Source organism: Castor canadensis, chromosome 5, assembly GCF_047511655.1.
Source record: "Castor canadensis chromosome 5, mCasCan1.hap1v2, whole genome shotgun sequence".
In the NCBI taxonomy this organism is placed as follows: Eukaryota; Metazoa; Chordata; class Mammalia; order Rodentia; family Castoridae; genus Castor; species Castor canadensis.
The window spans coordinates 123223224-123246456 of record NC_133390.1 but is presented as its reverse complement, the minus strand read 5'-3'; the positions used below and the strand labels follow the sequence as shown (position 1 = coordinate 123246456).

At 40.2% G+C, this 23233-nt stretch overlaps 1 protein-coding gene and 1 long non-coding RNA gene across 11 annotated transcripts in view; one reads left to right on the top strand and one right to left on the bottom strand.

The window, feature by feature from the left end:
• Zcwpw2 (zinc finger CW-type and PWWP domain containing 2) overlaps window positions 1–23233 on the bottom strand; it is a 225591-nt gene that overhangs the window by 103986 nt on the left and 98372 nt on the right. For 6 of the 10 annotated variants that reach the window (XM_074074035.1, XM_074074036.1, XM_074074032.1 and 3 more), the window contains one exon: window positions 4441–4596. The exons of 3 other annotated variants lie outside the window; for them this stretch is intronic. In XM_074074035.1, the coding sequence (XP_073930136.1) occupies window positions 4441–4596 (156 nt within the window). The remainder of the gene's footprint in view (window positions 1–4440; window positions 4597–23233) is intronic. One more of the 10 variants, XM_074074038.1, reaches the window with a different exon arrangement.
• On the top strand, window positions 6957–21367 carry LOC141423326 (uncharacterized). Its single transcript, XR_012448103.1, has 3 exons — window positions 6957–7506; window positions 15144–15237; window positions 20751–21367. It is a non-coding gene; the product is annotated as an uncharacterized lncRNA (long non-coding RNA).

The window sequence follows — 23233 nt, the reverse complement described above, 5'->3', positions numbered from 1 at the left end:
GCCTGGTAGCTAAGTCTAAATAATGAAGAGGGAATAATGTCAGAAAAATTAATATGGGCCAGATCATGGAGGTCCTTAAAGGCCTTTACAGGTCTTTGGTTATTACTGTGAGCAACACAGAAGTCATTTCAGTATTTTGGATAGAAAAATAATATTTGATTTGGTTTAATGTCTGTAAATGATCATTCTTGTTTTGACAAGGATATAAAAGTATAGAAGCAGGATGGCTGGCTAAGAGGCGATTGCAATAATCTAGGCAAGAAATGGTGTTGACAAGGGAAGCAGTAGCCAATGTATGAAAAATATGAGGATTCTGGATATGATTTGAATAAAAAGAATTACTTGGCCAGTTGAAAATTTGTTGTGTGAAAGTGAAAAACTTTAGGACTTTTGCATAGGGTGAATAGGAGAATGGAATTTGCTATCAACCGAGATGGGGCATGCTGTCAAGAAAGTGAGATTTGGGGCTGGGGATGTAGCTCAGTGGTAGAATATTTGCCTACCATGTGCAAAGTCTTGGAATTGATCCCTAGCACCACAAGAAAAAAAAATGAGACTTGTGAAAGATCAAGAGTCTAGGTGTGTTGAATATGAGCTATCTATACATTCATGAGGAGGATGATTAAGACATCCAAGTGGAGATGTAGAACAGCAGTTGGATAAGGAACTCAGGAGAGAAAACAACTACAGATAAAGTTTAGGAATCTCTCTCTCTCTGTCCCCCCCCCTTACCCCCCCCCCACACAAAGCATTTAAAACCAAAAAATTGAATGAGGTAATAAAAGGAAAGAGGAAATAGATGTATGTATACAATACACCGGATATATATGTGTTGTTATTTAAGAAATACCCTAGTGATTTACATTTAGGTTATTTCTAATGTAGTTTGGAACAATGCTGCAATAAAAACATTTGGTTCACATGATATTTTGCCCATGTTAAAAGTCTATTGAAATATAAGTTCCTAGACATTGAATTACCAGGGGTAATGCATATATCTTTTAAATTTTGGAAGCATTGTGAAATTACTTTTCAATAAGGAGGTCACAATTTATAATGCCACAAACAATGTATTTCCCCACATCCTTGGGAACATTTCTATTCCAAACCTTTAGATCTTAGCCAATCTTTATAAAGGAAAAATATATTTTCTTACTATGGCCATTTTCATTTCCTAAATTGGGAAACTGTAGTCATTTTTTTCAAATTTGTTTTGTTTTGTGGTACTAAAGTTTGAACTCAGGGCCTTGAGTTTGGTAGGCAGGCAGTCTACCATTTGAGCTACACATTCAGCCCAATTTTTCATATTTTTAAAAATCCTTTACATTTTTCTTTCTAGGGAATATTGTCTAATCCTAAGTCTTTTTTCTTATTAAAATATTTCTATATACTTAAAAATTAGCCCTTTGCTATATATTACAAATATCTTATTTGTAATTTACCTCTTAGTACTTTAAAAAATTATGGTGTATTAATTGCACAAAATAATGCATTTCATTATGACATTTTACACATGCCTGTAAGATACTTTGACTATATTCATCTCCCTATTACCCATATGTATTCCCTCCTTCTTCTGATCTCCTTACTTTTCCCCAATGGTCACCCTTCTATGTTCAGTGTCATTTTCCACCCCTAGATTCCACACATGAGAAAAAAAATCCAAAACATGAGTTGTCTTTCTGAGTCTCTTATTTCATTTAATATGTTGATGTTCAGTTTCACCCATTTTCCTGCAAATGTGTGATTTCATTACATTTTCATTATTTGTTCCTCTGTTGACGGGTACCTAGGCTATTTCCCCGACTTGACTACTATGAACAGTGCCACAGTGAATGTGGGGGTACATATATCTGTATTATATGCTGATTTTTATTCTTTCACGTATAGGACTGGAGGTGTAGCTCAAATGGTAGAGTATCTGCTCTCAAAATGCAAAGCCCTGAGTTCAAACTCCAGTCACACCAGAAGAAAAAAAAAGTGAATTTATATCTTTGGGATAGTGAAGTGGCTCAAGTGATAGAGTGCCTACCTAGCAAGAATTAGGCCCTGAGTTAAAAATCTAGTATACATCCAGGAGTGGTACAGCTGGATCATGTGGTAGTCCTAGTGTTAGTTTTTTGAAGAACCTCCATACTAATTTCCATAGTGGCTGGCTACACTAATTTATACTGCCACCAACAGTGTATAAATGTTTCTTTTTCCCTGTATCCTCACTAGCATTTTTTGTTTTGTTTTCATTCTGACTAAAGTGAGGTGCAATCTCAAAGTAGTTTTCATTTGTATTTCTCTTTTGGTTGAAGATACTGAACTTTTTTCATGTATGCATTGGCTATTTGTCCTTCATTTGAAAAGTGTTCAGTTCATTTGCTATTTATTGATTGGACTATTTGCTCTTTTGGTGTTTATATTTTTGGATTCTTTATACATTATGAATAGTAATTCTCTGTTGTATTAATGGCAAAGATTTTCTCCCATCCTGTAGGCTGCCTCTGTTTCCTTTGCTGTGCAGAAGTTTTTAATTTGATGCAATCCTACTTGTCAGACTTTGTTAATATTTCCTGAGCTATTGGATTCCTACTCAAAAAGTCATTGCCTATGCCAGTATCTTGTGTTCCCCCTATGTTTTCTTCTAGTAATACTTTTGAATTTTTCTTTTCGTTTTATTAAATCTTTCATTCTTCTTGAATGAATGTATGATACACTTCCAAGTTCATATTTCCCTAAGCAGTCACCATTTGTACTCATACCACTTACTCAAAAATATTTTGTTTTTTTGAGATGGGGTCTTACTGTGTTATCCAGGCTTGTCTCAAACTCGTTAGTTCAAGTTGATGCTCCTGCTGCATCTGCTTGAGTAGCTGAAACTATCACCACAGATCACTGTACCTGGCTTTTCTTGAGAACAACCTTAATCATTAACTACTCATCCAAGTGCATTTGAGTTTAGTTGTGGATTTTCTAATCACTATTAGTACCAAACTGGTTTAACTACTGGAGCTTAATTATGTCATTTGTATTATACAGGCCTAACTTTTCTGTTTTAATTTTCCTACAAATTTCTGAATTAGTTGTGCTATTAAAAATTTTGCCTAAATTCATATTTAATTAAAATTAAATAAATTGACATCCTCTATACTATATCTTCTAAACCAAAAAAGTTGATATCTTTTAGTAGCATTTATAATTTTATTCATTAGATTTTATGCATTGCTTCTTAAGCTTACTTTGGTGTATTTTATAGGTTTTGGTATTATAATAAATGAGAACGTAATTCTTTCATATTTTCAAACTGATTACTTCAGTATGGTAATAACTTGACACATAACTAAATTTTCCTATTGTTTTTAATAGCTTTTCTATTATTTATAATAGCTTTTCTATTTGAGTGCCATAGGTTTTCCAGGAAAGTATATAATCATCTACTAATAATGTAATTTTGTTTCTTCCTTTCCTGTCTGTGTACTTTTGCTTCATTTGGCTAATTATATTAGCAATTAGGCCAGGACAATACTAAAAAGTATCAATTCAAAATACTTTTAAAACTCCAAATTTCCCACTTAAGTAACCTATTTATTTTCTAATTAAAATATTCAAATGACTTCATGTGCTTTTCATGTTGAACTGATTCACATTTACTTAGCTGAATCATTTTGTAGAAGTCACCAAAAGTTTGTTTATAATCATTCACAAACTTAGCTCTTTCAGACATTATTATAATCTTTCAGTTGGAACAGTCCAAGGAAAGTCATCTGGATTGACAAGAAAGAAGCAAAGGCTCAGCAGCTGAATATAACAGATTCATTCCATGTACTGAGTACTGGAATAACACTTCGAAGAATGAATGAATAGCATGCCTTAATGAATGGCAGTAATAACACTGTGATTAATTTCAACTTAAATATACTATAGTATTTAATGAAATAAACATTCAACTTGAAAGTTTACATTCTGGAAACAAAGTTAGTAAAGAAAACAATGTTGTTTTATAAATAAGCCCAAAGTAGGGCAAAACTACTCAAAAAAAATGTGTCTTTTGAAAGCATGAAACATTCATGTTTACCTTTCTAGCTAGAAGTCAAATAGATAAGTAAGTTCAGAATTGTTTAAAAGCCAAACTTTATTTAAGGTAGGATTCAAGCTTTGGCAAAAAGTACAATAGACCCTTGGTATCCACAAGTATATGGTTTCAAGAAGATACATTGAGGAAAGCCCACAAATGCTCAGGATGTACAAAGTTTGACTGAGGGTAACAACAGGACTCAATGAAAGCTCCTCTGCATCAACTGAGCTATGAAATGCACACATGGGTATTAAAAAAAAAGACACAAATAAGGTCATAGCTTCAAGTAGAGTCTAGATTCCTCTTCATCTTTGGCTATATATAGCAGGTTATGTGACTTTCGAAAACACCCAAATAGTAAAGTGTCCTCCACTTACTTTTAGACCCCAAAATTTAAAAACAAAAATGTCCACTTGCATGTAAGAGGCAAAATTCCAAATTTCATTGCAAGCTAGAGCTCCTGTGCTCCACATCAAAAAGAATGCTTCAGTCCACGAGGGTTTTTTCTTGTCCTCATGTTTGTTCTCTCCCTGCTGGGCAGAAAGGTTTAGATGTGGGGAACCAAAGATAAGTTGAAGAAGGTGGCTTTGTTTTTGTGCTGTTAGGTAAAGTTATAGTTGGTGCTTTCTAGGCTTTAATATATTTTTTATTGTGGCTTTTTGTTGTTGTTTTGTTTTAATAACTGTCTCCCAACTAGGAATATATGACTGCAGCTTCCTTGACAGGAGCAATGTCTTTCTTTTAACTGGTTGCTTTCAACACATATCTCATTACTATTTTCCTACATCTTTCTTCTTAGGCTGCACTGGACAAGAAGCCCTCTTAAAGTGGAGAACCTTCTAAAATGACCCCTGACTCTCTTCCAGTTCTGCATCATTGTCTCTGAAAAAGTGGTGATACTGGCCATTCTCAGTGGCCATTATCTCTCTTTGGCTATGATGACCAGAAACTCTCACTTTTTAGATTTTTTAGGAAAAGCTGGACATTGTTACACTGTGTTGTTCAAACTCCAAGGTTCATGGGTCAAGCATTCACAGGAAAAAAAAGAAAAGAAAATCCAACAATCCCCTTCTACTATCCATGAGATAAAGGGAAATAACCATCCTTCCTTATTTCTAGATGGGGAAGGAAAAGGTGAGGGAAACTTCCACAGCACACTGACATTTTCTCCCAAAAAATTTCTGTATGTTCAACATTAAACTTTTATGCCTTATGTAAATTGGGTTAAGAGACACTAAGACAGATTTGGCACTAAGACAGATTTATTTACTGCAGTAAATGAATGAATGAATGAATAAACAAATAAGAAATAATGATCATAGAAATCAGAGGACATTTAATCTAAAAATTAGTGTAAACTTATGAACATAAATAATTATTGATAGATGAATAACCATGGAAATGTTTGGAGTCAGGATGAGATTTGAGACTAAGCAGATAGCTAGACAGGGAAAGACAATGCCTCATGTATGAGAACATTCCTAGCTATATCCAAAATTGAAAGTTGTGAACGACTCTCCTATGTGATCTTATTTCAGTCAGATGTTATTGGCTACCACTAATATCATTTTTCCATTTCCCAGGGTTTGAGGAGGAAGTTGAATGTTCCTTCTTAGTAACTTTTGACTCACTGAATAGGTTTCTGGTATTGCTGCATACTAATATGAGATGGCAAATTACAGGAAAAGATTGCATTATGTGTTTATGTACCCAGTAAGGCTAGTGGAGAAATTTCATCATTCTGGCAGAAATTTATGTTTCTGCCATAATTTTTTTTTTGTATTTTAAGACTTTTTCTCCACATAAGAATTAATCAAGATATAATAACCTAGGGTCACAGCAAGATAAATCTTACTCCTCAAAATTGACTGTGTAAACAATGTCATATTTTATTTTTGCTAAGTCAAAGTAAATGCAACATACCTCTTCCAACCAGGATGTTAAGAAACAATACCAGTCAGGTGCTAATGGCTCACACCTAGCTTCCTGGGAGGCTGAAATCAGGAAGATCATGGCTTGAGGCCAGCTCAGGAAGAAAGCTAGTGAGATCCTCATTTCAATCAATAGCTGGGCACTGTTGTGTGTATCTGTAATTCCAGGCTACATGGGAGGCTGAGCTCTGGAGGATTGTGGTTCCAGGCCAGCCCAGGCAAAAAAGTTTATAGGACCCCATCTTAATGGAAAAAAGATGGATGTGGTGGCACCCACCTGTCATCCCACTGATGGCAAGAAGCACAAATAGGAGAATCGTGAATCAGACTGGCCTGGACAGAAAAGAAAAACCTTATCTCCAAAATAACCAGAGCAACGAGGACTTGAGGTGTGGATCAAGCAGTAGAGCACATGTCTAGCAAGCTCAAAGCCCTGAGTTCAAACCTCCATACTGCCAAAAAAAAGAAAAAAAACTACAGATCAGTCATTTGGGGGCTACTCTAGCTTTACAAATTGAAAGAAGATGCATGAATATGCAGCCCAAAAGCTTCTTTGCCATACCTGGACAAAACAATCTTTTCAGAACCTGAGAGCCTTAATGACATGGGTCTAAACTCTTTTGAGTATGTCATTGTGCTATTCTTCTCCAGGGTACTAGCACTTGCCCATGGTACTGACAGAACAGACTTTTGTCCTCCTCTAAGTCTGAGAGTATATTGCCTGCCTTGCTGCTCCTTCTCTGAAGTCCACTCTGCTTACCCACAAAGACTTCTCTGAAGTCCACTCTGCTTACCCACAAAGAACTCAGATCAGGAAAACAGGCAAGCCATGCTTTTGACCCTAGTAACAGAAAATGCCCCTATATGTGAATACAAAAGGTCCAAATTACTTTTTGGAATAAATGACAGGGAAAAATACAACCAAAACAAGAATTATTATCAACTAACCACTGATATTTGGTTAGCTGTAGGAAGTACTGTTATAGCTATGGGACTTTGAAAATTCACATACATAGGGTGTGATAGAACAATAATGTCGCCATTTTGTGAATCAGCCAAAATGGCAGCCCCACCCTTAAACAAATTCCCGTGCTCTAAGACAGCCCCACCCCTACCAGAGACTACTGCGCATGCGCTAACTTCCTTACCCTCCCCTTCTATAAAAGCCACTGCACACCCAGGCTTGGGGCTGCGCCATCTTTTCCCCAGCCAGCCTGGCAGTTTGGGCCTGCCATTAAACCTTGCTCTATGGACGTGAGACTTTGCTCGTGAGCTTTCTTTGAGAGTGGCGTTTTTCCTAACATTTGGTGCCGAAATCCAGGATCGGGTTGAGTTACCCGGCACTGACCTTGCTCTCCCGGCTTTCCTCTGGGATCTGAGCTGCTTTACCTGGACCCCTGATCCTAGAAAGTGCCACTCTCTCACTAGCTCACAGGGAAGTTCCTCCACCCCAGCGCGCCTCCAACCGCCATCCACCACCCGCCAATCTTCCTTAAGGTCCTCTCTCCCTCGGTGAGTCCTCCTCGCACGCTGAGCTGTGGTCTCTCTCTCATTTCCTCCAAAACCCTAGCACTAGGTTGCAGCTCACTCTCGTCCTGGGAACTGGGTTCCCCACTTGGGACTGTGGAAATACCCGTGGTCAAGACGTTCCCTCTGGGGATTGTTTTCCACATTTCTCTCTCTCTCTCCTGAGGACCTGATATTTCAGGGACGCCCACCATATCTCTCCTCAGGTCAGGCCTTCACCATGGGAGTTGGACTGTCCCAAATTCCTTTAGACTTGCCAGTGGGATGTCTCCTGGCCAACCTTGGGCCCTCTGCCTAACGCCTGATCTTAAGCCACGAAAGCTCATTTTTCTCTGTAATCAGGCCTGGCCCCAACTGGACAATTCCTCCAAATGGCCACTTAATGACACTTTCAATCCCAATATTTTAAGGGATTTATACAATCTCTGTGAGCATGCTGGTAAATGGAAGGAACTTTCCTACATCCAATCCTTCACCTATCTCTGCATCAAACCCTCCCTCTGTACTTTCTGTTCCCCTGTGCAGATTCTATTAGCCTGTAAACCAGTTTCTAAATCAGCCAATTCCTCTCCCAAACCTCCTCCTGCCCCATGTAAGCAGACTTCTTGCACTGCTTACCATGCCTATCTCATCCTATCTTCCTGAAAAACTTTCCCTGTCATGGAGTTAAGCAAGCCACTCCTTGCTAATTCTGGCCTGAATGTGGTTCCAGCTCTGGAGAGCTCATGCTCCCTTTCTGTTTGCTGAGACAAAGCCCCAGATTTATTTGGCGACCGGAGAGAGGAGGTTTTGTTTTGCTGAAAGCCTGCCAAAACCAATAATGGGAGCAACCTACAGACACAGGTGATGGCTAATCCCTCAGGCCAGGTGTCATGCCTCCAGGCTCTGCCTTCCCCTCACTTACCTAAGATGTCAGGACACCTTTCTGCCTCCTCTATGGTCTCACCACGTGTCCTTTGTCTCTGTCTGCCTTCCCCTCCCTGGGCTTACTGGGACCCTGCCTCCCATGAAAAACCTGTAGCATGGTACCTTATGACGTAAGTTATTCCAACTAGTTTGCCAGGCCTCTTGGTCTAAAGTAACTTTAAATCAGCCGCTTTACAAAAGCGCTTACAAAAAACAGCAGCTGCCACACTTATGCTCTAACTCCGCCCCCACAAGGGGAGGAGGGAAAGCAAACAGGTGCACCTGTGCATAGGATGCCAGCTCCTGGACACAGCAAAAACGCCTGCCATAGCTAAGAAAATCCATACAGAGGACCCAGCAAATCCTGGGCCGCCAGCCACACGTGGTGATGCTGTAGCCCACCACCACTTCCCCTAGAATAAATGCGCGGAGAGTACACAGGAAGGGGGGAGGGGCGACAGGCTGCAGGATCAGGCCTAGGCAGTCAGGGTCATTTGTCCCAGGTGTGTGTGGAGGTCGTGGCCTTGCACAAGTCCTGCTCCTAGCCCCACCTCACACCTCAAGGCATCAGACCCAGCCCTTGTAAGCCAATTATTAGCTCAAGGTTATAGTTCCAGAAATAACAAAATAGACATTACTGTGGTATCTAAATTTCTCATTTAGAACTTTCTATACCTTTGGCCTCAGCATAAATTTTTCTCTCCAGATATTAACACTAGTTGTCCCATATGGCACTGTTATTGGCCTGAAATGCCCTCTGAATGCCCTCATCTAACTTTACAAATGATTTCTTTGTTAAAAAGGTAGACTTTATTAAAGAGGCTGCCTGCTGTTAGCTAAAAGACAGGATCCTTAATGTTTTGTTCTTTCTAGATGGGACCTGCATCTTCCAGTCTTCTGGCTGGTAGATGTTGGAAGCTTTGTACTGAGGCCTGGCCTCAGTATGCCTTCGGTGACCAAGAGAAGTGGCTTTCACAATTAGACCTCCAATTAGACCTTTTCTATAAAAGTAAAAAAAAAAAAGTAAACTGAGGTCCCCTATAAAAATTTCTCTCATTAGAAAAGCAATGGGTTCTGAACCAGGCCACTCAGGTTGGACATGATTATATGGCTCAAGCAGTAGAGTGCCGCTTTACAAGCAGAAAGTCCTGAGTTCAAGTCCAGTACAGCCAAAGTAAAAAATAATAATAATATTTGGGCCTGAGGAAGTAGCTCAATGGGAGAATATCTGCCCAGTATGTGCAAAGCCTTGGGTTCAATTCCCCAGCATTACTAAAAAAAAAAATAAAAAAATGGTAAAGAAGATAAGTGGCATTAATGTCACTTCAGCCATCTCATAGTAGAAAAACGTAGTTTAACCTAGATCCTTCATTCTTCAAGTGAGGAAACTGAGGCCCAGAACAGTTCAGAGACTTGTTCTCCAGAGTGTCAGGTGTCAATGTAAAATAACAACTTTACTTTACAGCAACAACCTATCAGAAAACATACCACGGTGGACTCAGAGTCACAGGTGAGAGAGGTTCTCCTCAAAGATAAATTTCTAACAGTCAGTCCCAGATATTCATAAAAAATTCAGACTGTGGCTGAAGGGAAAAGTCATTGAACCAAGTAATACAGCTAGCCACGTCTGTATTTACGGCTATGTCTGTATGTCCCGGACCTTACTAACAGGAGAGAAAAAGATAAGAGGCACCATGGCCTCATTGCTGCTCTCAGAGAGGGCCCAACCCAACTGGGGCCTGTATCCTGAACTTGCTACCGTGGTGGACAGGAGGGGCACTTCTGCAGAGAATGCTTAAGGGGTACAGCATGGGAGACAGCCCCTCCCCCAACCAGGACCCTGCCCTCTGCAAGGGTAACCACTGGAGGTCTAAGTGCCCCCCGTCACAAGATGGAAGACGAGGTGCCACCTTCCTATGGATTGATGGGTCCAAGCCTCCTGGCCACACTCCACTTCTTGGCATCAATGTTGAGGAGCCATAATGGCAGAAAAACAAAAGGTCATTTTCCTCCTAGACAGGGGAGCCCATTTCTCTGTTTTACCTTTTTCTCCTGGTCCCTGGTCCAATGACAAAAGTTATCATTCGGGGCAGATCTGGCTAACCCCTAGGACACTAGTTTACTTGGCCTCTGGCCTGCTTTTGGGGAGACCTCCTCTTCTGTCACTCTTTCCTCATAGTACCGAAGAAAACTCCAGTGTCCCTGTTGGGACGGGATTTACTATCTCAATTAAAGGCTCAAATACTCCTCCCCCCAGGCAGCTATCTCTGCTGCCCCCTCCTTCATGAACAAAGTGATTCCACAGTGTGCACTGATGAGATGAGTGTAGGGTGAGCCAGGACGGCCCTCCCTATTCAAATAAAACTCAAAAATCCCTCACAATTTCCACACCTAAAACAATATCCCCTCAAGCCTGAGGGATGATGAGGTCTTATGCCTATCATATATTCCTTAAAACAACAAGGGCTACTAATTAGTTGTTCCAGCCCCTTTAATAAATTTAAAATTCTTATAAAAGTTAATTTTAAAATACAAGTTACAAAGTAAACAACTGGAAAGGATATAGATAGGTAATAAATGCATTTTTTGAGATGTTAAAGGAAAAAGGAATTTTTTTTTTTTTTGGATGAGAAGGGATTTTTAAAAAGAGGGTTTATCCTAAAGATTGTTTCAAATAGGAGGGATAAAAACAAGCCATCAAAGGGTTTAATATGTTATATAAAGGTCTAAGTAAGTTTTAAAAGTGCATAATAAGAAACTTCAGTGTGTGATAAAGTTAAATGTAATCTAAGAGTTGCCTAAAAGATTTTTAGGGTCATGTCAAACTAAAATCAAATCCTCTATGTCTATAAAATAACAAGGTTATCTTAATATTGTTCTGCTCTGAGTAACATCTACAAAAAACCATTACAGAGAAAGATTTTATCAAAGAAATTATTTGTGTTTTCTGCTGATCTTGTCAAGCTTTTAAGTACTACTAAATCAGAGTTCATTTATATATTTGCTTATGTGTCTTAAATGACCATCTTGTAACAGTGTTATCTGAATATGGTACAAACATTTAAAAGGTTAAAAGTGTCAATTGATATAAAATAATGAGCTAAAGCTCTCTTTTATCCAAGAGTGTTACATTTAAATCCTGACAGCCCCTGCCTCCCACAGGTCACCTACCTAGGTGTGGCCTTAAAGGGACAGACTCACTCCCTGAGACATAAATGCATCAACCCAATCTTCCATTTCCCAACCCCCATACCATAAGACAGCTTACAGTTTTCCTGGCAGTTATAGGATTTTGCAGAATTTAGATCCCTAGGTATGTAGTCCCTGAACAGACACCTTTTTATGCTCCTCGTAATACTCCTATTTGGGTCTTAGATAATGTATGGCCACCCATTTCTCTCTCTGTAGTTGGAGGACTCTTGAAATTGTCTAGGGAAGAACATTTCACAGTGGTTCTCCTGGCCAATGCCCATCCTAGAGCCTATGTTCTTGCTCTCCTATTCTTAAGGTTCCTCCCTTGTATCATACTACTTTTCTGTTATTGCTAATCAAAAATTTAACCAGTTGTACTTCCAGGGATACCAACCTCTCCAAAACCACCCTAAACTACTGTGAAGGCCCCATCCAGGACACCACAGGAGCCTGAGGATCCTGCCCCATACAACGCCCCTTGCCAGCAGGAAGCATTTAAAGAGATTGATGCTTCACCCCAATTCCTGATTCTCAGCCCCTACCTTCATCATTATTAAAGAAAAAATGGGGGAATGACAGAACAATAATGTCGCCATTTTGTGAATCATTCAAAATGGCAGCCCCGCCCTTAAACAAATTCCTGTGCTCTAAGACAGCCCCACCCCTACCAGAGACTACTGTGCATGTGCTAACTTTCTTACCCTCCCCCTTCTATAAAAGCCACTGCTCGCCCAGGCTTGGGGCTGCACCATCTTTTCCCCAGCCAGCCTGGCAGTTTGGGCCTGCCATTAAACCTTGCTCTATGGACATGAGACTTTTCTCATGAGCTTTCTTTGAGAGCGGCGTTTTTCCTAACAGGGTCTTTCCTCTCATTCCTTTGTTGCCTATATCCTTTTGTTCTACCCTCATTTTTCTCTATTGCACTCATAAAAAAATTAAGACATTATATCTTATTGGTTTGCTATGAGTCTTACTTTGCTAACTTAAGTCTCATGAGGTCACTGAATTTTGTCTCTTTTGATCATCTCCGAGCCTTAAACAACTGGAGCTCAGAAATACTGAGTACTATAAATAGCCATATTTTATAAAAGGTGGCATCGGGAGAATCCAGCTAGAAAATAAAAGTAAAAAAAAAAAAGCTGCTACACTTTATCCCTTACAAAGGTAAAAGAAAAATTTATAAACATGATGACTACTGGCATTATGGTGATAATACTTCTAAGATAATACAAAACATTTTTTATATAGTATTCAGATCTGTAAAACACTTTTTGGATCACTGATTTATTTTATGATCTATGACAACAGTAGCATTTTTTTCTTGGAAAAAAAGCATGTGTAATTTCAAGTACTAAGGAAATTTAAAATACAGTGCCTAATTTTAAAGCAAAGTAATTAGTCAAATGCTACTCAGATGATCTGGTGGGGGAGGATGTTAAGAACCTTACTACTATCCACAGATGCAGTGACAACACCTATATTCTAAAATTTTTGATTCAAATTTTTATTTATCAAAACCAAATTTAACTACAAATATAGGTACTTATAATTTAGAAAATTTATCTTTCACATATTATGTACAGAATATATTAAAAATCTGGAAAACTGGAATCATAAGTACTTAGAAATTGCTTTATAAATTCTTTGAAATAACTTCAAATATTGACCATTAGTTTAAATTATTTCTTACCTAATATACCTTTATAAATATGGGATATAAGCCATAGGTTTCATAATCTAAAGAAATACAAAATGATTATGATTTGGAATACATCTCTAATAAATGTTTGGGGACCAACATTTTCACCTATTATAAAGTTCTCTCCATTTAAATTAATGTCAGTTGCTAGTATTTATACATCAAATTCGCAGTTGTAGCTCACTGACTGCAGCCATGCACTGCAGTAATACATTGTTCTATTTACTACTGTGCCAAAGCTATTGCTCTTTTCTTCTGTTGGACAGATCATTTTCACTTAAGCCAATTCAGTAGAGAGTTAATCACAAGGATATCGTGTCTTCCTTAAACTGGATTTCTGCAACAGCAACCAATAATATAGATAGCAAGAACAACCTTGTTCCTATGATGCAAGCTACAAGATGGTCACATCATACCCATGAGCACCACAGACACTATAGCTTTAGTCTCCTTAGTTCCTATTAATATCTGCCATCTTTAACATAGGTTCATATAATTGTTGGGTAACAGTTAGTCATGAGTGATGGATAAAGCAGGATACATAGATGAGGAGATAGGGAAATTATATTACTATAATATATATATATAATATATATATTATTATATAATATAATATTATATATATAATTATAATATATGATATACATAATATAATATATATAATTATATATAATTATATATATATATATAATTACTGTAATAAATATTAAAAGGGCCAGAGTTAGACTTTAAAACTAGAAATTAAAAGGTAAAAAGTCAGAGTGGATAGGTACCTCTCCCATCTCCTTTTAGATGCTAAGTTTTAAGAACAAGGAGACTTACAGCTATCTGCTACTGCCTTCCTCGCTGAGATGTTAACAAACTGCTAGGCTCCTTGGATGAGTGGAGGGGAAAAAGATGAAAGGCTGTCTAGCAAAGGGAATTTCTAAAGTGTATTGTCCTTGTGATTTGAATAGGCAGGCCCGAATGACACTTTCTGGTTTTTAATACCCATCTTAGCCACCCAGATCCATTATCTTAATGATTAGGGTTGCCAGACATGACCATGTATATTCCAACTGGGAAAATGATAAGACTAAGAAATGAGGACCAGCATTTTGAGTCTTTAGTCCCATTACCTTCATGAGGAGCAGGAAATGTTTCTTTTTCTCCAACTTCATCCTGTTATACTAAATTCCTTTCCTAATAAACTTTACTATTACTTTTTACTATTTTTGCATCTTGCCTGAATTCCTCTTTTGCTGGATCCAAGAACCGAGGTATACATCAGTGCTAGACCTAATCAACATAACCAAGACTGGATTATTTGGAAAACTTATTTAAATTATTGAATACTTTAGGCAAATATTGCTTTTAAAATCTAGTTTACTTGTTACTTACTATAGACATAAATAGGAATTTTGCTTATTCTAACTCAACAGGATTTTAAAATCAAAATAACTTATGTGTTCCACTCTATAGGCCACTGGAAAGTGTGAACCAGTAAAGTTAACCAAATTTTTAAAAAGTCTACCTTCATTTACTATGATTCTGAAGGACTGAAGGATGGACTGAGGGAGGTCCCAAAAGGTCATAGGTGGTCAAGGAGACACTTCTCCTCCCTAGGAAATGCCTGTTTGCATCTGAAAGGCATCTCCGCCATAAGGCAATGCAAATAGGCTAGAAAACTCCACTCCCCACCCTGGCCCACAGGATCACCGGTTCCCAGGCACCCCTGCATTCTCCAATATGCAGTCTTTCTCTTCTCTTTTCTCCAACTAAATTCTCTACAAATAAAGTCTTTCCGACCTCTGCTGTTAGAGTCTGTCTGTGCTTTCATTCTCAGAGCAGGCTCAAGAACCCTGAGCATCTGAAATTCCTGTGTGTGTCGTCCGTGCATCATATTTGGCAACTCACGAAGGGACCAACCTTCACCTGAGGTCAGTATAGGTTGTGCCAAACTGGGAAAGACTGCCTAGGAATGTGACCATGGGCATCCAGCACTCTGGTGGAGTCTGTTTTCCAGGAGAGACCCCCCCACCACAGCCTAGCTACAGTGGAACTCTCAGGTCGATCTTTTCACCCTCTCTCTCTGTCTTGTTAAGGAGGGTTTCTTCCTTGGGAAACTGAGGAAAAGGTCCAAGCCCACTACAGCTGTACGGCAGGCAATCTGAGGAAACTCAGAGGCCGGGCAGGGGTTTGTACTGCACTGCCAGTGTTACATGGGCGGAACTTGACTTATGTATACCGAGGCCTTTTCTTTTTTCCTCTCCTTAAACACTAACACTCTCTTTCAAGATCTGACCAGCTTAAGGGGAGGTCCGAAAACAGCTGGTGGAAAGGAAAGTTTGTCTTCAAGCCACAAAAGGTATTCTGGCCGGGGCACTCCCCGGTGTCACCCAAAGGCTGGAGATGCAACTTTCTGACCCACCCTGAGGCCCCAAAGGCAGCTAAGTCTTGGACCTCCCCAGCCATGTCCGTGGCAAACAATCAGATCTCTCATGCTTTCTTCATGGTTTCCGTGGCCCCAGAGTGGAGGTCACCTCTTGCTTCCAGTACTGCCTTTGGGCAGGATCGACCTGGACAGCAGGGATGATCAATAATCCCTCATGTGTTGAGCCTGGAAACTCTTTTTTCCTCAACCCTCAGTCTCTCTTTCCCCTTTCCCAGGCAGTTCAGGATGAGTGTCCCCCTCCCTGCCTTTGCTGTAAATAGCAGTGAGCTTCATTCTTCAGGGAGTTTGGGAAAAATCCCTACAGGCATCACAAAGTGCTAGTCTCCAATTTAGGCTTAACTGTCTTTGTCAAGCATCACATTAACTGGTTAAACAGGTTCACATCCTACCCTCAGGGGGAAAAAAAAAAACAGTTAAAAGGCAAAAACCTCAGGTCTCCATTTTTGCCCCTTACCAGAGCAAAAGCTTCCAGATGCTCTCTCTCCTTTCATAGAAAGCATATATGCCTCACAGGATATATAGGGGAAAAAAGTCTACTTCATCAAGAGTCCCCATCCATGCCTCTAAAGGGGTCCTCCTTCTGGCTATGCAAGCCCTCTTGGTTACTTTGATAGAGTTATTTTTTTAATTACAAGCGTTCAGCTGGTAGAGGACAACTAGGCCTACTTGGGTCGCAGGGCAAACAGGCAAGTCAAAATAGATGAGAGATTGGTCAAAGATCATCTCAGGGGGGTGGGTGTAACTGAGATATCTATCTGTAAATCCTCCACAACTCTACCCACGAGTGGCAGTGGAAGGAGCAAGGGAGAGAGGGACACCCTCTCCCACTAGAGTTTCTCCTTATCTGGGGACGCTTAGATAAAAGGAGAAACCTCTGTTTAGGTGACCAATTTTCCCGTTTCCCTTTTTAGATGGGAAATTAAGATTAATTAATTTTAGATGGGAATTAATCAAGGATCCAGGAAGGATCCCCCCTTGCCTGCCTATTAAAACATTGGAAAGATCTTGATCCAGAAAGTCTTCAGCAAAAGCAACTCAAGTTTTACTGTACCCAGGCTTGGCCACAGTATCCTCTGGGAGATGAGGAAAGATGGCCAGAAGGAGGGAGCATTAATTATAATACCATTCTTCAATTAGATATGTTCTGTTAAAAAGGAGGGAAAATGGACCGAAGTTCCATACGTTCAATTGTTCTTTTTCCTAAGAAACCACCCAGAATGGCTAAACAAATGCAGGCTAGATACCCAGACCATGGTAACCCTTTGTAAAAAGCCCCCAAACTCCCTTGAGCAAAAAAATCCATCTAATGCTCCATCAGCTTCCCCTCTTCCCCCTTACCCAGCTACCTCACACACTAGACGCTGTCCCACAGGACTCTACCCCTTCCAGTTAATTCCTGGAGGGGACAGAGCTCATGTTCCTTTTAGAGTGAGTGAACTTAAAGAAATAAAAAAGGATTTAGGAAATTACACAGAAAATCCAGATCAGTACATCCAGGCATCTAGAGAAGTCAGCCAAAACTTTGAACTGAGCTGGAAAGATGTAATGCTATTGCTATCCCAGACCCTCACTTCTCTGGAGAAAAAGCAGGTTCTAGATCAGACAGTCACAGCTGGAGACAATTATCACTTAGATAAAAGTGGCCCTACAGGCCTGTCTCCTACTGGGCCCTCACAGGAGGAGGAGGGGGAGGGAGAAGAAAGACAAAGACATTGGATACCTAGAAGGGAGCCTCAATTCCCAATTCCAACAGATCAGGCAGTGCCTAGGTATGACCCTAAATGGGACCCTGAAAATGACAAGGATGAATGGAGTCGTAACCACTTCATCCACTGCATTCTTGAGGGACTAAGGAGAGCCAAGGTAAAACCTCTTAATTACTCCCAAGTCACAGCTGTATAGCAAGGACCCTTAGAAACTCCAGTAGCTTTCCTACAGAACTTAAGGATGCTTTACAAAAGCATACCAACATTATACCAGAGTCACAGGAAGAGGAAATCATCCTAAAGATAAATTCCTAACACAGTCAGAACCAGATATCTGTAAAAAGCTTCCGAAATTGGTGGCTAAATGGAGCAGAGATCTGGACCAATTGGTCCGTGTAGCCACATCTCTATACTATAACAGTGACTTAGAAAAAGAAAGGAAGGACCTGGAAAGGGAAAAGAGAAAGGATCAGAGCCTCCCCCGGGGCAAAGTCCAAACCTGAGGACATGCTTTCAATGTGGACAGGCAGGCCATTTTAGGAGGGAGTGCCCCCAGAGAAAGCTACCTCCGGGACCCTGCCCCATTTGTCGGGGAAAACATTGGAAGGCACACTGTCCCCAGTTCCCAGGGGAAATGAGGTCAGAGCCTCCCACCTAATGATGGGTCCTGGAGCCTCCCATACAGGATTCTCTGACTACCATAAAAACAGGGGAGCCCCAAGTTTTACTCACAATTGAAAAGCACAAGGTCAGCCTCCTTATATAGTGGAGCCAGCATCTCAGCTATTCCTTTCTCTCCCAGACCCAGGTCCTCCAAGAAAATTACTGTTCGAGGCATATCAGGCCAGCCTCTAGAACATTATTTCACTCAGCCTTTAGCCTGCTCCTGGGGAGATTTCCATTTCTGTCACTCCTTTTTAATTGTCCCAGAAACCCCTACTCCTCTGCTAGGGCAAGACCTTCAATCCAAATTGGGGGTTTTACCCCTAGGAGAGTACTTTTGCTTGTCCCAATAGAGGAACAAGTAGACCCCATGGTGTGGACAGATGGACACACTGTGGGATGGGCACGAACAGCTGCCCCAGTCCTAATTTATCTCAAGGACCCCTCCTGGTTTTCCCATCAAAAACAATATCCTTTAAAGCCAGAAGTTAAGGAGGGGCTAATTCCCATAATCAAAGACTTAAAGAGACAGGGACTGCTAATAGAATGTTCCAGCCCATATAATACTCCTATTCTTGGTGTTAGGAAGGGACCTAACAAATGGAGGCTAGTCCAGGATCTCCACCTGATCAATGAAGCAGTAGTGCCTCTCCATCCTGTAGTTCCAAATCCTTATATGCTTTTAGCCCAAGTACCTCCAGGTACTACTTACTACTCTGTCCTGGATTTAAAAGATGCCTTCTTTTGCATTCCCTTACACCCTAAAAGTCAACCTATCTTTGCCTTTGAGGACCCCACAAGAAAGTCTGGACAGGTCACTTGGACTGTCCTCCCCCAGGGATTCAGAGACAGCCCCCACCTCTTTGAGTTGGCTCTAACCCAAGACTTGGCAGAACGGCAATATCCACAAGTTACTCTGCTACAATATGTACATGACCTCCTGCTCTGTGGACCAAATGAGCCTGTCATTTCATGAGCCACTGAGTCCTTACTAAACTTCTTAGCAGACAGAGGTTATAAAATCTCTAAAGAAAAAGCCCAATTGTGTCAGTCTATGGTTACATATTTAGGTCTTGTCATGGAGAAAGAAATGAGGTCTCTAGGAGAAGACAGAATCCGTCCAATCTTGACGTTTCCTCTACCTAAAACTCTAAAACAATTGAGGGCCTTTTTGGGGGTCACAGGATACTGTAGAATTTGGATCCTGGGATATGCAGACCTAGCCAGGCCTTAATATCAAATCCTTAAGGAAGCACAGAAGGATACCCAGCCCTTTATTGAGTGGGATGACAAGTCAGAAACTGCATTCCATAGGTTAAAGAAGGCTCTTATGACAGCTCCCACCCTGGGTCTCCCAGTACAAGACAAGTTTCAATTATATGTCTATGAAAAGGGAGGACTGGCCTTGGGCATGATGACTCAGCTCCAGGGCATCACTCCCCAGCCAGTAGGTTACTTAAGCAAAGAGTTAGATCAGGTAGCCAAGGGATGGCCAGGATGCCTCAGAGCAATCGCTGCAGTAAGCCTTCTAGTGCTTGAAGCTAAGAAACTTATCCTAAACTGCCCACTAACAGTTTATACCCCACATGACCTAGGGGGAATTTTAAAGTCAAAAGGAGAACTTTGGCTATCTGACAGTCATCTACTTAAATATCAGGCCCAGCTTCTGGGAGGGACAGAAATAACTTTAAGGACCTGTCAGAGCCTAAATCCTGCATCCCTTCTACCAAAGGCAGAGGGAAATCCTGAGCACTCGTGTGAGGAGGTGCTTATGGAAAATTATGCTGTCCAACCTGACTTAACTGATCAGCCCTTAAAAAACCCAGATCTAGAATTATACACTGATGGCAGTTCCTTTGTCAGGAATGGTGTCAGACATGCAGGGTTTGCAGTTGTGACAAAATTTGGCACCCTCAAATCAGGTCCTCTTCCTCCTAATACAAGTGCTCAATTGGCAGAATTAGTGGCCCTAACAGAAGCCCTAAGACTGTCAAAAGAACAGAGAGTCAACATCTATACAGATTCTAAGTATGCCTTCCTGATCCTGCATGCTCATGCAGCCATTTGGAAGAAAAGAGAAATGCTAACTACAATAGGAACAGCTTCCCATAGAAATAAGAGAGGTTACTTTAATAGTTTTAGGGATAACAGCATTAGTTGCAGCCCTTGCTGGAATCAGCTATGGGGTGATTGCCAATCATGTAACTGCAAAAAAAACCTAACTAAAGTGGTAGAGGACACCTCAGACCAGGTAGGCCTTGCCATTAAGGACATGCAAAGGTCTTTGTTGTCACTTGCCTGTATGGTAACGGACCACTGCCCGGCCCTAGATTTTCTTTTGGCCAAGCAAGGGGGGGTATGTGCCATTGCCAATACCTCCTGTTGCACATATGTAAACACTTCAGGCATTGTAGAGGAACATGCAGATTACATTCTCCAACAGGCTAAATGGCTCCGGGAGCAATCTCTTGAAACTCAGGTTTCTACTCAGGTATGGGAACAAATAAAATCCTGGCTCCCCTCCAGGACTTGGTTCCTACCCTTTCTGGGGCCTATAGTTGTCATTATTCTCTTGCTTGTGTTTGGGCTTTGCATTTTAAACTTGTCAAGTTTGTTTCTTCTCACCTAGAATCCATCAAACTACAAATGGCCTCTGGTGGAGATGAAAACGACCTACCACCGCAGTCCCCTTGACAACCCCTCTCGTGTTCAGCCCTGACTCTGCGGGCCCCTTCATCGCCCACTGTCAGCAGGAAGCAGTTACTGAATAGACCTCTCTTCATCCCTATCCCTAACAGCACTTAGGGCTACCATTGAGAGGGGGGAATGAAGGACTGAAGGACGTACTGAGGGAGGTCCCAAAAGGGGATAAGTGGTCAAGGAGACACTTCTCCTCCCTAGGAAATGCCTGTTTGCATCTGAAAGTCATCTCCGCCATAAGGCAATGCAAATAGGCTAGAAAACCCCACTCCCCACCCTGGCCCACAGGATCACCGGTTCCCAGGCACCCCTGTATTCTCCAATATGCAGTCTTTCTCTTCTCTTTTCTCCAACTAAATTCTCTACAAATAAAACCTTTCTGACCTCTGCTGTTAGAGTCTGTCTGTGCTTTCATTCTCAGAGCAGGCTCAAGAACCCTGAGCATCTGAAATTCCTGCGTGTGTCATCCGTGCATCAATTCTTTATGTCAGATTGAGAGATAATGAGGATGCAATGAGCACAACAGAAATTAGACAGAAACAAATGAATAAGGACATTTGAAAGTTAAATCTTTATAGCATAATTCTAGTACCTTACTTGAAATGCTTGACATTACCAAAATAGGAAACCTAACTCCTGATTGGTACTTCCCTACAACATTGGAGGTAGGTGGCAGGGGGCAGAGAAGTAGGAAACTAAGCACTTTAACATAAATGGCCCCAATATAAACCAGAAAAATCATAGGGTACTAGATAAGCTTTTTATTAATGCACCATTTAACATGTATTTTCTAAGCATAGATCTTTTCCTATCAAGATAGAAGAGACAATTGCATGCTATGATTTTTTTTTTTTAAGGAATCCCCATTTGGTACTTTAGGTTGGTTCATCCGAGTGACTGACATCCTATGGAAAACAATATTTATACCACCAATACATCTACCATTTTGAGTAATAGACTTGAAATCAGATATTGAGAAGAGAGAAAAAGGGAGAGGGCTCCAGTGTCACAGAATGGGAGACATTAAGGCACACCAGACAGAAAACACACTTAAAGGATAAGGGAGTCTCTTGTTAGAATTTTGCCCAAGAGTTGCCTGGCTTCCTTCTTACCACAAACTCATAAACACATTTATATATCCCAGAAAATAAAGATAATAAACACTTACAAATATCTTCTTTATCAGATTCCATATACACAGAGAAAATAAGTATTCATCTGGTATACTATGGCTTTTGAGATTCACTGAGAAGGCTATAACCAACTATTTTAAAATACAGATTCTTGGGGAGGGGAGGGGAGGGGAGGGAAGAGAAGAGAAAGGAAGGGAGAAAGAAAACAAGTGCTCATAAGGATGTGAGGAAAAATGAACACTTATACACTGTTGGCAGGAGTGTAAAATAGTGCAGCCACTATGGAAATCAGTATGGAGGTTCCTCAAAAAACTAAAAATAGAATCACCATATGATCCGACTATACCACTCCTGGGTATATATACTTACAGGAATCAATGTCAGCAGATAACAGAGATATCTACAAAATCTATGTTTACTGTAGCACAATTCACAACAACCAACTTATGGAATTAGCCTAGCTGCCCATCGATGGGTGAATAGATAAAGAAAAATATGGTATATATTCACTACAGTTTTAATCTATAGCTATAAAGAATAATGTAATTATGTCATTTGCAGGAAAATGGATGGAACTTGGACATCACCACATTAAGTGAAATAAGCCAGATTTAGAAAAATATATGCTTTCTCTCATATGCAAAATCTACATTAAAAAAAAAGACATAAAAGTAGAGGGAATTATTTGGGAAAAGGAAAGGGACCAGTAGGAGGGTGAGAGGGGACAGGTGAGAGAATGAGGGAGGAAATATGGTCAAATATAGTATACACATGAATGAAAATACAGTGCAATCCATTATTTTATAAAATTAATATACATTAATTGCAAAAAGAAAAAAAAGGCCTTTGTAAATAATAGCTTGTTATGAATTTGGTATGTTTCAAAGAATAGCAGCAGATGATCCAATGTAAATTTCAAGCAGGTTGACATATAATCTAAAAACCTGGAGTATGTAGCCATAACAATTGGGTCTGAATCCCAGTTCTGCTACTGTGTGACCTCAGTTAAGTCACTTTGCCTGAGCTGCCACTTTCTTAACAATGAATGAAGACCACATGAGTGGTCTCACACTTCACAAATAACTCACTTTCACTCCCTCAAAAGTTTATGAGGAAGGTACTACCATATTTACCTTACAGATAATAAAGCCAAGGCACTGAATTTATAACTCGCCTAAGTTTATATAGTTATTGAGATAGAGCTGATATCCATACACAGGCAGCCCATAACAAAATGATACTATTTCACTACAAGTAATTCTGTTGCACAAATCTTTTT